Source organism: Arvicola amphibius, chromosome 10, assembly GCF_903992535.2.
Source record: "Arvicola amphibius chromosome 10, mArvAmp1.2, whole genome shotgun sequence".
NCBI lineage: Eukaryota > Metazoa > Chordata > Mammalia > Rodentia > Cricetidae > Arvicola > Arvicola amphibius.
In genome coordinates this window covers 121495843-121508020 of record NC_052056.1, presented here as the reverse complement: position 1 = coordinate 121508020, position 12178 = coordinate 121495843, and the positions used below count along the sequence as shown (strand labels likewise).

General features: G+C 49.7%; 1 protein-coding gene across 3 annotated transcripts in view; it reads left to right on the top strand.

Moving 5' to 3' along the window:
- The window catches only part of Dao (D-amino acid oxidase), a 16666-nt gene extending 4488 nt beyond the window's left edge, over positions 1 to 12178 (top strand). For all 3 annotated transcript variants that reach the window (XM_038346013.2, XM_038346014.2, XM_038346015.2), the window contains 9 exons: positions 2686 to 2800; positions 3217 to 3293; positions 4087 to 4152; positions 6347 to 6401; positions 7530 to 7634; positions 8417 to 8499; positions 9519 to 9636; positions 10557 to 10655; positions 11600 to 12178. In XM_038346013.2, the coding sequence (XP_038201941.1) occupies positions 2686 to 2800; positions 3217 to 3293; positions 4087 to 4152; positions 6347 to 6401; positions 7530 to 7634; positions 8417 to 8499; positions 9519 to 9636; positions 10557 to 10655; positions 11600 to 11731 (850 nt within the window). In that variant the 3' untranslated portion in view covers positions 11732 to 12178. The remainder of the gene's footprint in view (positions 1 to 2685; positions 2801 to 3216; positions 3294 to 4086; positions 4153 to 6346; positions 6402 to 7529; positions 7635 to 8416; positions 8500 to 9518; positions 9637 to 10556; positions 10656 to 11599) is intronic.

Sequence of the window (12178 nt, the reverse complement as noted above, 5' to 3'; positions counted from 1 at the left end):
GTAGAGGTCCCATGTGGCAGTCTTGGGACTCAGAAAGCTGGGTCCATGGTGGAAGCCTTTCATTATAATTCTTATCTCCAAGGACAAGTCCCTTGTGGAAGTTCCGACCTGTGTCCCCGCGCTTGGGGGTAGAGGGGAGTGGCCTATAAGCCTGAGGTCATCAAGAGCAGCATAACAAGACTTAGATTAAAACATAAGCAACCAGGTGACTGCACCTACCCGTCATCCTGTAACTCAGGAAGCAGAGGAACAAACATAGAGTCCCCGCAAGCTGGAGATCAGCCTGATCTAAAGTCCTGGGCTAGTCAAGAGTACACGGGGAGACTCTGTTTTTAAAAGAGTAAATAAATAAGGAAAGAAGAAAAGCGCAGCAAGAAATGATGACCTGGACAGCAGACACAGCTGTGGTCCCCGATCCTGTGAAAGCCGTCCTGGGCATTGCTGATCCCATCTAGCCAAGAATAAGACCACTACCACAGTTTTTGAGCCAAATCTAAAGCAAACATTTTTATTCTCTGAGACAGAGTTTCTCTGTGTAACAGCCCAACTGTCCTGGAACTCACTCTGTAGACCAGGCTGGCCTTGAACTCACAGATCCGCCTGCCTCTGCCTCCCAAGTGCTGGGATTAAAGATGTGTGCCACAACCCCCCCCCCCTCACCTGAAGCAAGCATTGTTAAATACTGGCCAGGATGATGGACACCGGCCAGGTCCATACCTGGGATTGCTAGGGAATGGCCTCAGATACCTGATGTACTTCCTGCCTATGTATGATCCAGCACATTCTGTTAAGCTGGGGCAACCAACCTTGTTTACAGAAGTGAAAAACATGGGTTGTTAAGTTACGTGAACAACAGAAGTTGTCTGTCCTTGGGCAAGTGGGGCTTATAGGTTAGAGGCATTTCTGCAGGCTAGGTATCTTAAGCACAATAATTTAAACTTACAGTATAACTTCAGCTCTCAAAGCCACCACCACAGGCTTGTCTCTGAAACTGGAACAGAGTGGATAGGGAGAGGCTCAGAATGTAATGCCTTTGCCACTCAAGTCTGGCCACATGGGTCAAGATCCCCAGAATCCACTTCAAAGCTGGATGTAGTCACTCACATCAGTAATCCCAGGCTATCCTTGTTAGGGCGACTTCAGGAGGACACCAGAGAATCGCCCAAAACTCACAGCCCAGCCAACCCAGAGCACACAGCAGCAAACAGCAAACAAACACGGTGGGAGATGGGGGCAGCACCCAAAGCTGTTCTCTGACCTTCCCATGAGGACCACAGCAGGTGCATGTGTGAGTATTCACACATGGGAAATAAACAAACAAATGTGGAGGCCCATCCTGTGAGGAATTCCAAGCACTGGGACCTTCGCAGCACTGGGTGGCTCGCAACGCCACAGCACTGATGCATTCAGAGATTGCCAAAGCTAAGAGAGTTGACTGAAGAAGGCACAGAAGGCCATGATGTGTGTTTAGTAGCTGACAGGTGTCAACACGAACCCTCGGTGGGTGACATCACACAGACTCTAATGCTCACTCCTGTCAAGAATCTCGGAAACCGTGTTTCCTTCCATAGTGTTGCTTCCATCTTGTGTCTTCATCCTCAAACACAGCTCCCAAGGTCACTTACAAGGTTCCTTCCTTCCTTCCTTCCTTCCTTCCTTTCTTTCTTTCTTTCTTCCTTCCTTCCTTCCTTCCTTTCTTTCTTTCTTTCTTTCTTTCTTTCTTTCTTTCTTTCTTTCTTTCTTTTTTTTCTTTTTTGAGACAAAGTCTCACCATGTAGCTCTGGAAACCCACTACGTAGATCAGGCTGGTCTCGAACTCAGAGATCTGCCTGTCTCTGCCTCCTTCTAAGATTTTAAAGGTGTGTGCTCCTACACGTGACCTTGATATTAGCTTCTTGAGGACCAGAGAGAATAAGGGACCAGGCACAGAATCTTCAGTCAGCAAGCACTGGCCCAGCGTGGCTAGAATGGAGCCAGCTGTGAGCCTGAGGGACAAGCCGGTGTCTGTGTCCTGTCCCCTGTGCTCACAGTGGGGGTGCTCAGCTCCAGGCTGCACTGTGTGGTTCCCAGTTCTCAAAGCCTTCGCAGTGTGAGCCCAGACTCCAGGCATGTTCCTGGGGTGTACTATGGAATGCTTTTCTTCCTGGTTTTCCATCTGGGAAGCCAGGTGTGGGAGAGCTGTTTGGAGCACTGAAGGAGTGAGCCCTGTGGATGTCTGGGTTTTGCACTACACAGGCTGACCTGAAGAGTGCATTCAAGCCTTATTCCAACTCAAATGGTGGCTGTGTCCTTTCCCCATTGACTGTAGTCCAACCTCTCATTCTCTCTCTCTCTCTCTCTCTCTCTCTCTGTGTGTGTGTGTGTGTGTGGTTCCCCCCACAAGACAGGGCTTCTCTGAGTAGCCCTGACTCTCCTGGAACTTGCTCTGTAGACCAGGTTAGCCTCAAACTCACAGAGACCCACCTGCCTCTGCCTCCTGAGTGCTGGAATGATTGTTGGGTAGTCTAAAAAGAATTTGTGCATAGGAAAAAAGGGGGGAGGGGAGAGGAGCCTCAGCTCCAGGTTGTCAAATTTCTTAAGATCTCACAAGGTAGGGGCTAAAAAGCTTTTCATTTCTTGACCTAAACTCAGGTTTTACAGTAACTGGCAGAAGAGACTCACATATGGTATTTCTTATGTTTCCAGGGAGTGGGGTCAGCAAACCTTCGACTACCTGCTGAGCCACATCCATTCTCAAGATGCTGAAAAAATGGGCTTGTCCCTAATCTCAGGCTATAATCTCTTCCAACATGAAGTTCCGGTGAGCCAAGAGTCCTTGACCCATGAAGGCAACATGCAAGGGTGCAGAGAAACTACAGAGCTAGACCACTCTGTGGGTAGAACAAAAGGTGTATTGGGAACCAAATTGCCAAGGCCATCTCTTGGGGTGCATCAGAGAGAAGAGCAAAATGGGAGAAAAGCCAGCAGATTTTATGTCCGCGGGGTGTGGATCTGACTGATACAGGCTAGAGAGTAGCGTGGGAAATAGGTGTCCTTACCCAAGGTAGCTGACCTTTGGGGAAGAAAGGTTAAAGGAGTTTCCTGGAGGATTAGGGGTGTTCCCTGTTCTGCTTTTCTGGTGAACAGAAACTCAGAAACCCGACTGTCCGTCATCCAGCAAGCATTCTGTGATCAAGTCCACCTATCCATGTGAGCCTGTCTCTGCTTTCTCCTCAGGACCCTTCCTGGAGAAACACAGCTCTGGGATTTCGGAAGCTGACCCCCAGAGAGATGGACATATTTCCTGAGTACAGGTAAAATCCTGTCATGGGCAAAGACATTGGGCATGACAATTCAGACAGAACTGTCTAAAAAAGCAGCCCAGAACAGAAGCACCAATTTGCCTTCCCATCTCAATCCTAGAGCCCCTGGTACCCTGAACTTCTGAAGTCCAACCCCTTCCTGGCTTTGAGCTGAAAGGTCAATCAACTTTATATCCATATGACGAAATACTAGACACAACTTACCTTTGCAAAAAGGCTTGTTTTAGTTCATGAGGGTGCTTGTCAGAGCTGCTTGTATCCCAAGCTAGGAAGCAAAGAGAGGGGATGATGAAGTCCCACAGTGGCCTTTGAAGGAAGCATCTGATGACTGCAGCTCCTTCCCTAGCCCTAACCTTCTAATCCTATCACCTCTCAGTTCAGGACTGCCACCTCAGAGACCAATCCTGTGCACAGAGCCTTTGAGGACATTCAGCATTTAAACCACAGCATTCCACTTTGTCAAGCTACTCTCTCAAATGAGGAAACAAAACCTCAGAGAGGCTAAAGGACTTCCCTGGGCCACACTCAGAATCCAGCCCAGTCTGTGTGCTTCCACACTCCTGGCCTCTGGTCCTCCCCTCACCTGACCCCATGCCCCAAAACATCCATGCTCTATTTACATTTCCCAGAATGCCGTGGTTTGATGCATTAAGCTGAACCCCTACCATCACCCCACAAATGACACCTGGTGGCTCAGCTCTAGCCACTGGGGACTCTTAGAATAATAATACCAAACCAACTCTCAAACCTCAGATTCTGACCTCTTTGCCCCCTTTGACTCTAGCTATGGCTGGTTCAACACAAGCCTCTCTTTAGAGGGGAAGAGGTACCTGCCGTGGCTGACTGAGAGGTAAGAGCAGAAGCTTCCTCTGAGAAGGACAGGTGGCAGGGGCCAGGCTGTAGACGAGTAGTCATGTTACCAAACTCCAAGGCTGAGAAGAATCCCAGGGTGCCGTGTGGGAGCTGTCCCTGGTCCTGACCTCCATTCGCTGTGTGCGGAGGCCACGGTCCTGCACCCAGACTTTAATTTGCTGTACTTCTTAGCAACATCACTCAAGCCCTCGTGCTCATATATGGTAGTTTAAAATGGATTTAAATGTTTTCTAGTACAGTTACATAGCTTGCATAAATTAGCTTTTAAAACATTTCTCTCCCTTTCACTTTTCTTCTCTAACTGCTCTTGCAAGTATCCCTAGGACAATGTTAAACGATACAGTCAGGAACAGATGCCCCTTCTTGCTACTCGTGTTTTAACATGAATCATGTAGTGTTCTACGTTAGCAAACATTAGCTTGGGGAATCATATGAATTCATATTAAAGGAGACGATATATTTCCTAAAATTTATTAAGATTTTGAAAAACTCTGAAATGAATGGAGACTTTTGTGATCTGGGAAGACCTTTTAAAATACGGCTTTCAGGAGCCTACACCATGCCCACTGAGTCAGAGACCCTGGGGCAACGGTCCAGAATTTTGGTTTTCATCTTTGTCTTTTTGAGACAGGGTCTCACTATAGCACTGGTCGGCGTGGAATTCTCTATGTAGACCAGGTTGACCCAGAACTCACAGAGATCTGCCTGTCCCTAGTTCCCAAGTGCTGGGATTAATGGAGAGTCTCATGTCTAGTAGTCCAGAATTTTGTGTGCCAATAAGTTCCCTGGCTGTAGCTATCAGCCAAACCTGGGAGCCATATCATGTGAGCGTTTTCCTGAGAAGCCACAACACACACACACACACACACACATATACATGATTACTCACCCCAGATAAGGAACCCACAACAGAGTAAAGTAATTATTACATCAAAGTCCAACTTGGTGAAATCAATGAGTGTACTGAGTTAGTAACAGGAATATGGGTGAGGGGTCACTTACAGGAGTAGAATGACTCAAAGACACTGTGTCATCAAAAAGCACAGCCCAACACAGGTGAAAACTGCAACCCTGGTGATCTCTGCTCATCTCAGAGGCAGCTGCATGTCTGGGAGAATCTCCCCTGGGCTGCTCAGCTGGTCTGAGTCTCCTCCCTTAGCCAGTCATTGTTGGTGTGACCTTGGGGAGGGGCCTCATGAATCTTGTGTTTTATCTTCCCAGTCATGTGGAGTTCATTAATTTCATACATTTCAGGAGCTCCCCTCCTTCCAGGATGGGTGTTACAGATCTGAGGGAATTGTGCCACAACAAACTATTGGGATGACAACACTACTCTTGTCCTTGGGACATTGTGATCCCTAACCATACTCTTCCCAGGTGTCCATCATGAAGAAATTATGTAGTTAGAATTCCTTCTGGGGAAATCCTTTGGATAGTTATGATTTCTAACTTTTTTGATGGGTTTTTAGTGCCGAGTTCAAACCCAAGGCCTCGCGTAGTCTGTGCAGACATGCTACCACTGAGTGCTTCTCTGGGACATTCAAAGAGAGAGAAGGGTGTCCCCAGGCCCACTGTCTCTGGTGTTATGCTCTAACAAAGGTGCATTTGACACTGGTCCAACTCTCCCTCTTCTTCCCACACCCCTAAAGTTTGTCCCTTTTGATATAAAGCAATCTGATGACAGCAAAATGTAATGAAAGAGAGAGGCAGGGTGTGTGTCCCAATCTTAGTGCACAGCTCGCTGAGAGAGAGAGAGAGAGAGAGAGAGAGAGAGAGAGAGAGAGAGAGAGAGAGACTGTGTGTGTCCCATTCTCGGTGCACAGCTCGCTCTGTGAGAGAGAGAGAGGCGGGGTGTGTGTCCCAATCTCAGTGCACAGCTCGCTCTGAGAGAGAGAGAGAGAGAGAGAGAGAGAGAGAGAGAGGCAGATCTGTGTCCCAATCTCAATGCACAGCTTGCTTTGTGACTCTCAGTGAGAGGCAGGACCTCTGAGAGGACCTTGTTTTCAGAAGGATGCTTTTCAGGCCACTGGTCCAGTTGGGTGCCCATGAACTAAATGGCTACATTGGAGCATATGGGGCTATGTCTACTAGAATGTCTCTTGTGCTGCCCTCTAGGAAGAATGTAGCAAAGAAGAGAATTTGGGCTGCTTTGATGTGTCTCTTCATTCCAGGTTGACAGAGAGGGGCGTGAAGCTCTTCCATCGGAAGGTGGAGTCTTTTGAAGAGGTGAGAGGCAGGGGTGTGAGGGAGGAAGGTAAGCTGTTTCCTGCTGCTGTGTGGGAGAACCCTTCTTAGACTCTTGGGGCTCCTGCAGGCCTGACCCAGGCTCTAAGCTTAGTCTCAACCCCAGGAGGCCTTGGGCATTCTTGATGTTGGTGGTAAGAAGGAAACAATGGACTCCCAGAGGCCAGGGGGACTGGGTCTGTCTGACCCCAGCTATGTTTTAGAGTCAGCTCTAGTCCATGGTGCCGTTCAGACTCTCCCATGCTTCCCACTGACACCTGGGTTGACATTTCTACAATACACTCGACTATGGCCACAGGTACACCGTCAGCATCGACAGTGATGAGATCAGGGCCACCACATCTCACCAGCCCAGCTGTGTGGCTTCATTTAGTCCCAGAATGCATAATAATGCTTGACACAGACAAAAGGTCAGCATATCCAGCTGCTGGTGCTGAGCTCGTGGGGGTCAGGCCTGGCCCTGATCGACACGTGGGCTCTGCGGTTGACTCTATCACAGCCCCACTTCCCCATGGCTCTGAGACAGAATACACTTAACAGTTTATATGCCCATGATAGCTTTGCGAGGGAGTCACCAGAGATGGACTGGGAGCATAGGGTGCTTACTGTGTCTGAGATGACAAGCATTCTGGGTATAGGCAGAGCCGAAGCCAACATCCTGGCAGAGAGAAGGCAAGAGGATGGGCTCTAAAGGGGCCTAATGGAGATTGGAGTCATCTTGGCTTAATGTGAACATCTATTCATTCATTCATTCATTCATTCATTCATTTGGTTTTTTAAGACAGGGTTTCTCTCTGTAGCTTTGGAGCCTATCCTGAGACTCACTCTGTAGACCAGGCTGGCCTCAAACTCACAGAGATCCACCTGCCTCTTCCTCTCGAGTGCTGGGATTAGAGGTATGCGCCACCACCGCCCGCCCAGGCTTGTGAACTTTTCTTTAAGGCTTTAGGAAAGCTCCCCCTCCCAGTCCTCTCTGCCCAGCAGTCTCTCCTCAGGGTCTCACAGCGTCCTCGCTGGCCTGACGTGAGGCTGCACAGAGAAACCCTGTCTCCAAAAACAAAACAGCAAACAATAACAAAGCGGCTGTCCCTTGACTGTTTCTGCTGCCAGGTGGCAAGAGGAGGTGCGGATGTGATCATCAACTGTACCGGGGTGTGGGCCGGGGCGCTGCAAACAGACGCCCTGCTGCAGCCAGGCCGGGGCCAGATCATTCAGGTGAGGCTGTGGTCAATGGAAAGGTTGCTTACCTGCTCCTACCACTCCGAAGCTGGTGGGCGGTCGTGTTGAGTGACCCCAGCCTTCGAGGAGGTGACTTACTAAAGAAACAAGGACCCGCCTACTCCCTGCACCCCAAAAGTTCTGTCTTGGAATTTCTTCCCCAGAGCAAAGCGTGTGTGGAGATGTCTCTGCCATGCGGGAGCCATAACACAGGCCTGAGTTATAAAGAAAATGGCGAGCCTTTATAAAGTGCTTCTCAAGTGCCCGATTCGCGCCTAAGCGCTGTGCTGAGTTGATCAGTTAGTCCTTACCACAGCCCTTTGAGAAGGTTTTGTCAATCAAACACAGCCACTCTGGAGCACGGAGGTGTCAAGAAACCTGTGCAGGAACGCACACAGAAAATAGTGAGCCCGGGATTAGAACCCAGGTTAACTGGTCTGTTGGTATCATTGTCCCATGTCTCTCCTGATGCGTTTGGGCGTGTGTGCACATGCTTACCTATTTGTGGACACACTGATGTGAAATGTGCACATGTGCACTGACATGTGTGCGGAGTATGTGTATGTTCCTTGTGTGGGCTGATAAGTGTGTGCTTGCTCCTGTGGGTGAAGGTTTTTCCATAGACATGGGGTGAGGACACAGGATACTCCAGGGAACAAGGAGAGCTGTCTGTCAGGTGACCCTCTTGTTGTTTTGGGTCAGAGGGTCATGGGGAGCAAACTGAAGGGAAAAACACTGGCCTCGTTCTCTGACAAGCTGTGTCTGCCTTGAATCAACAGGTGGAGGCCCCGTGGATTAAGCACTTCATTCTCACCCACGACTCAAGCCTTGGCATCTACAACTCCCCATACATCATCCCAGGGTAAATCTCTGGCTCATCTAAGGTCACAGAGGGGTCGCTTTCATGGCCTCTTTACACTCCATCCCACCTGTCTTACAAATGTCTTACATGGGAGTAGGCAATGAAATCCCTGGGACGGTGGGATCCAACCATGATTGGACTTTATCCTAAGCATTCTTTTTGGCAGCAGTGGTGTAAAAAGCCAGGACAAAGACCCTGATACCCAGGCAGTCACACCAAAGGTGGTCGAAAAGGCAGCAGATGGAGTGGGGAGAGCAATTGTGCTGACGGTGTTGATAATGTTGACCGTGGAAGTGATGGTGCCTGGGTGGCGGTGTTGAGGGGATGGCAGGACTATTGGTGTTGAATTACAGTAGCATGATCATTGATGGAGAAAGACGGTGCTGATGGGGATGTTGACAGTCACCGTGACATAGTTAAGTGGCAATATTAAGGAGGTCACCGTCGTTGATGGTGGTGGAGTGGGAAAGACATTTGGTGTTGATGAAGATGAAGTGTGTTTCTAGCATGGCAGAGATGCTGATTCCAAGGCAGGGATGGCACGGTGGTGCTGGCATGGCAGAGATGCTGATTCCAAGGTGGTGCTGGCTGGCCCGGTAGTAACATGCAGGGTTAGATGTCTTGGGGGTGACTTTATTGGCATGGTGGTGGTGGCAATACATGATGGTGTTGCTTTGGTGATATAAATGGTGACAGGGTTGATATTGATGACATTGCCGTTCGCGTGCTGCTGTGTCTGTCTTCACATGACTTCCGGGCACCTTAACTCAGGTCCTCACTTCTGAGCTGCAAGCCCTTTATCCCCTGAGTCGCCTCCTTTGTTGATAGAGATGACGGTACTGTTGGCAATTGCGATGCTGGGGATGGGTGGGTTGATGGAGATCACAGCAGCAGTAGGGTGTTAGCAGGGACGGCAAGGGCTGACAGGGTTGGGTGACTCAGTGGAGAAAAAAGGAGTAGGGAGAGGTGCTGCCGTCTGCCAGGCTTCATTTTCCTTAGCCCTCTGCATTTTGATCTAGGTCCAAGACAGTTTCTCTCGGAGGTGTCTTCCAGCTGGGGAACTGGAATGAATTAAACAGTGTCCATGACCACAACAGCATTTGGAAAAGATGCTGTAATCTGGAGCCCACCCTGAAGGTCAGTGCCCTAGTCAAGGGCGTCTGGGTCCTGAGGGGAGAATGTCGCTAATGGGATAAGTGGGCAAGTTAACCCCAGACAGACTGGAGTACACAGCAGCATTTGACACCTCACTGGCCCTCCTGAGAGGGTACTTCATAGGGTGGCACCTTTAGTGTTTTCACAGAGAGCAGGTGTTCTTGGTGCTTGTGAGATCACGGCGAGGCTGACAGGATCAGTGGGGGTGCTGGGTTGGTGGTGACAACTGTAGTGGTGGTGAGAATCACTGGTAACACCAGGACAATGGCTGCTGGCGATTGTGGTTATTGCTATAGATAAACAAATATGAGGTGGCAGATGGTAAAGGAGCTGGTTCAGGGATAAAAAAAAAACTTGCAGCACCCAGAACTCAGGTAGGGAAGATGGGGCAGCACACACCTGTAAGTCCAGCACTCCTGTGACAACGTGGAAGGTGGAGACCAGGACTCCTCGGGCTTGTGAGCCAGCTAGCCTAGCACGTGTAGATGTGAACAGACCTTGTTCCAAACAAGGTGGAAGGTGAGGGCTGACACCTAAGGTTGTCCTCTGACTTCCACTGTAGCCTGTATGTACCTACACATCACACACACACACACACACACACACACACACACACTCACACACACACACACGCTCATACACTCACACACACACGCACACACGCGCACACACACACTCTCACACACTCACACACGCTCACACACTCGCACACACTCACACGCACACACGCGCGCGCACACACACACACACTCACTCACAGAGCAAGAGGGGGCCGGTAACTGACAACCTGTGATCAAACAGTGTGGGGACCAATGATGAGATTCTAAAAGTTAAATCACAGCTACCTAGAATGTCAGCAGAGGAAACCAGCTAGGTAAGTTACCGGCTTTTCTCTTTCCCAGAATGCCAGAATTGTTGGTGAACTCACTGGTTTCCGGCCAGTCCGGCCTCAGGTTCGGCTAGAAAGAGAAAAGCTTCATTTTGGATCTTCAAGTGCAGAGGTGTGTTGGGTAAAGGGAAGTGACGCTTGCCCCATCTCCAACAACAACCCTGCCGTTTCCTGGGAAACGTCACTGACTGAGATCAGTTGGTGGCCACTCCACCCGTAAGACTCGAGACGGGAAAGGACTGAGTAAAGAGAAATGGCACTTTATGCCCCGTGGCAGGACAGATTCAGGACCTTCCCGGTCTGCCCTGAAGCTCTTTGAACGGGAACAGCTTTCTCTGTCCTCCTGAGAGAAAACAGGACTGCCGTTGGTGATGTCACCCGCTAAAGTCAGACCACTGGTGACAGGCAGGGCTATGTGTATAATAGAACTTGACTGGAGATATTTCTAGGATGATCACTTTGTGATGGTACTTTTATCTTTCTGGAGGGGCTCCTCTTGGGTCCCCTCACTGTGGGTGGGAGTTGAGAGCATCAAATCCCTTGGTCATTCTGCGCCAAAGGAATGAGCTGAGCAAGCACGCGCTAGAAGCAACCCCTGTACCGAGGTTAGGTTTCTCCTTTTAGACAGATAGGGGTGTGTGGAGGATATGTCTGTGAACATTGTGTATGTGTAGACAGAGGGCACACGTATAGGTGAGTGTGTACAGATGATTGTGTATGTATGGAGGAGCTCTGCAGAGCTGGGTGTGTGTGTGGAGAATCACCAGTAAAAGGACCACTGCAGCAGATGTCTCTGACTTCCAGATTGCACGGTTCTTCATTTCCTGTGCTAGGGAATGAAGCACGAGTCTAGATAGGGTACCACCCTATCCCTCCTTAGATAACTTCCCCCGAGCTAGTCCCAGGCCTTGCCCACCCTCTGGCTAACACACTGATAGAGCTCATGGCATCTGGTTTAACCAAGGCTCTTTAGAAAGCTCCTGGTCTCCCACTGTAGCCAAGCTTTCCTCCTTGATGTCCCTTCTGCATCTGGCCACCATCTCTTTCCTCTCCCAGGTCATCCATAACTATGGTCATGGAGGCTACGGAGTCACAGTTCACTGGGGTTGTGCAATGGAGGCAGCCAACCTCTTTGGAAAAATTCTAGAAGAAAAGAAGTTGTCCAGGATGCCGCCATCCCACCTCTGAGGACTCAAGTGACCATCACTTGCTCCATGAGGACACCCCAGTGCCCTACAGCCAATTAATTGATATTTTCTTTGGTGATCGTTTTCACTCCCTCTCCCCAGCTTCCTTAGGCAAAGGTGTGAGGTGGAGAAATCCTGGTCCTCCCCACGTATCCCATCTGGTAAAGCATCTGCAGGATGCTGGCTGGTCCTAAACCAGTTTGCGTGAGAGAGGCGGGGGTTCGAGGTCATGAAGCAATGCTAGTCTCACAACAGAACGACTGAGCTCAGGTTGGGTATACTGGGTGGCAGGGTCTGGGCTCATCTGCTAAGGAGTCCAGACACCTTTGCTTAGACCTCCGGAGCGGTTCACAGCACACTTGACGTCTACCATAGTAATGGGAGGAGGGGGACTCCTGCCCTTGCTACTCTGCTGATCAACATTATTAAAACATTGTGGCTATCCAAA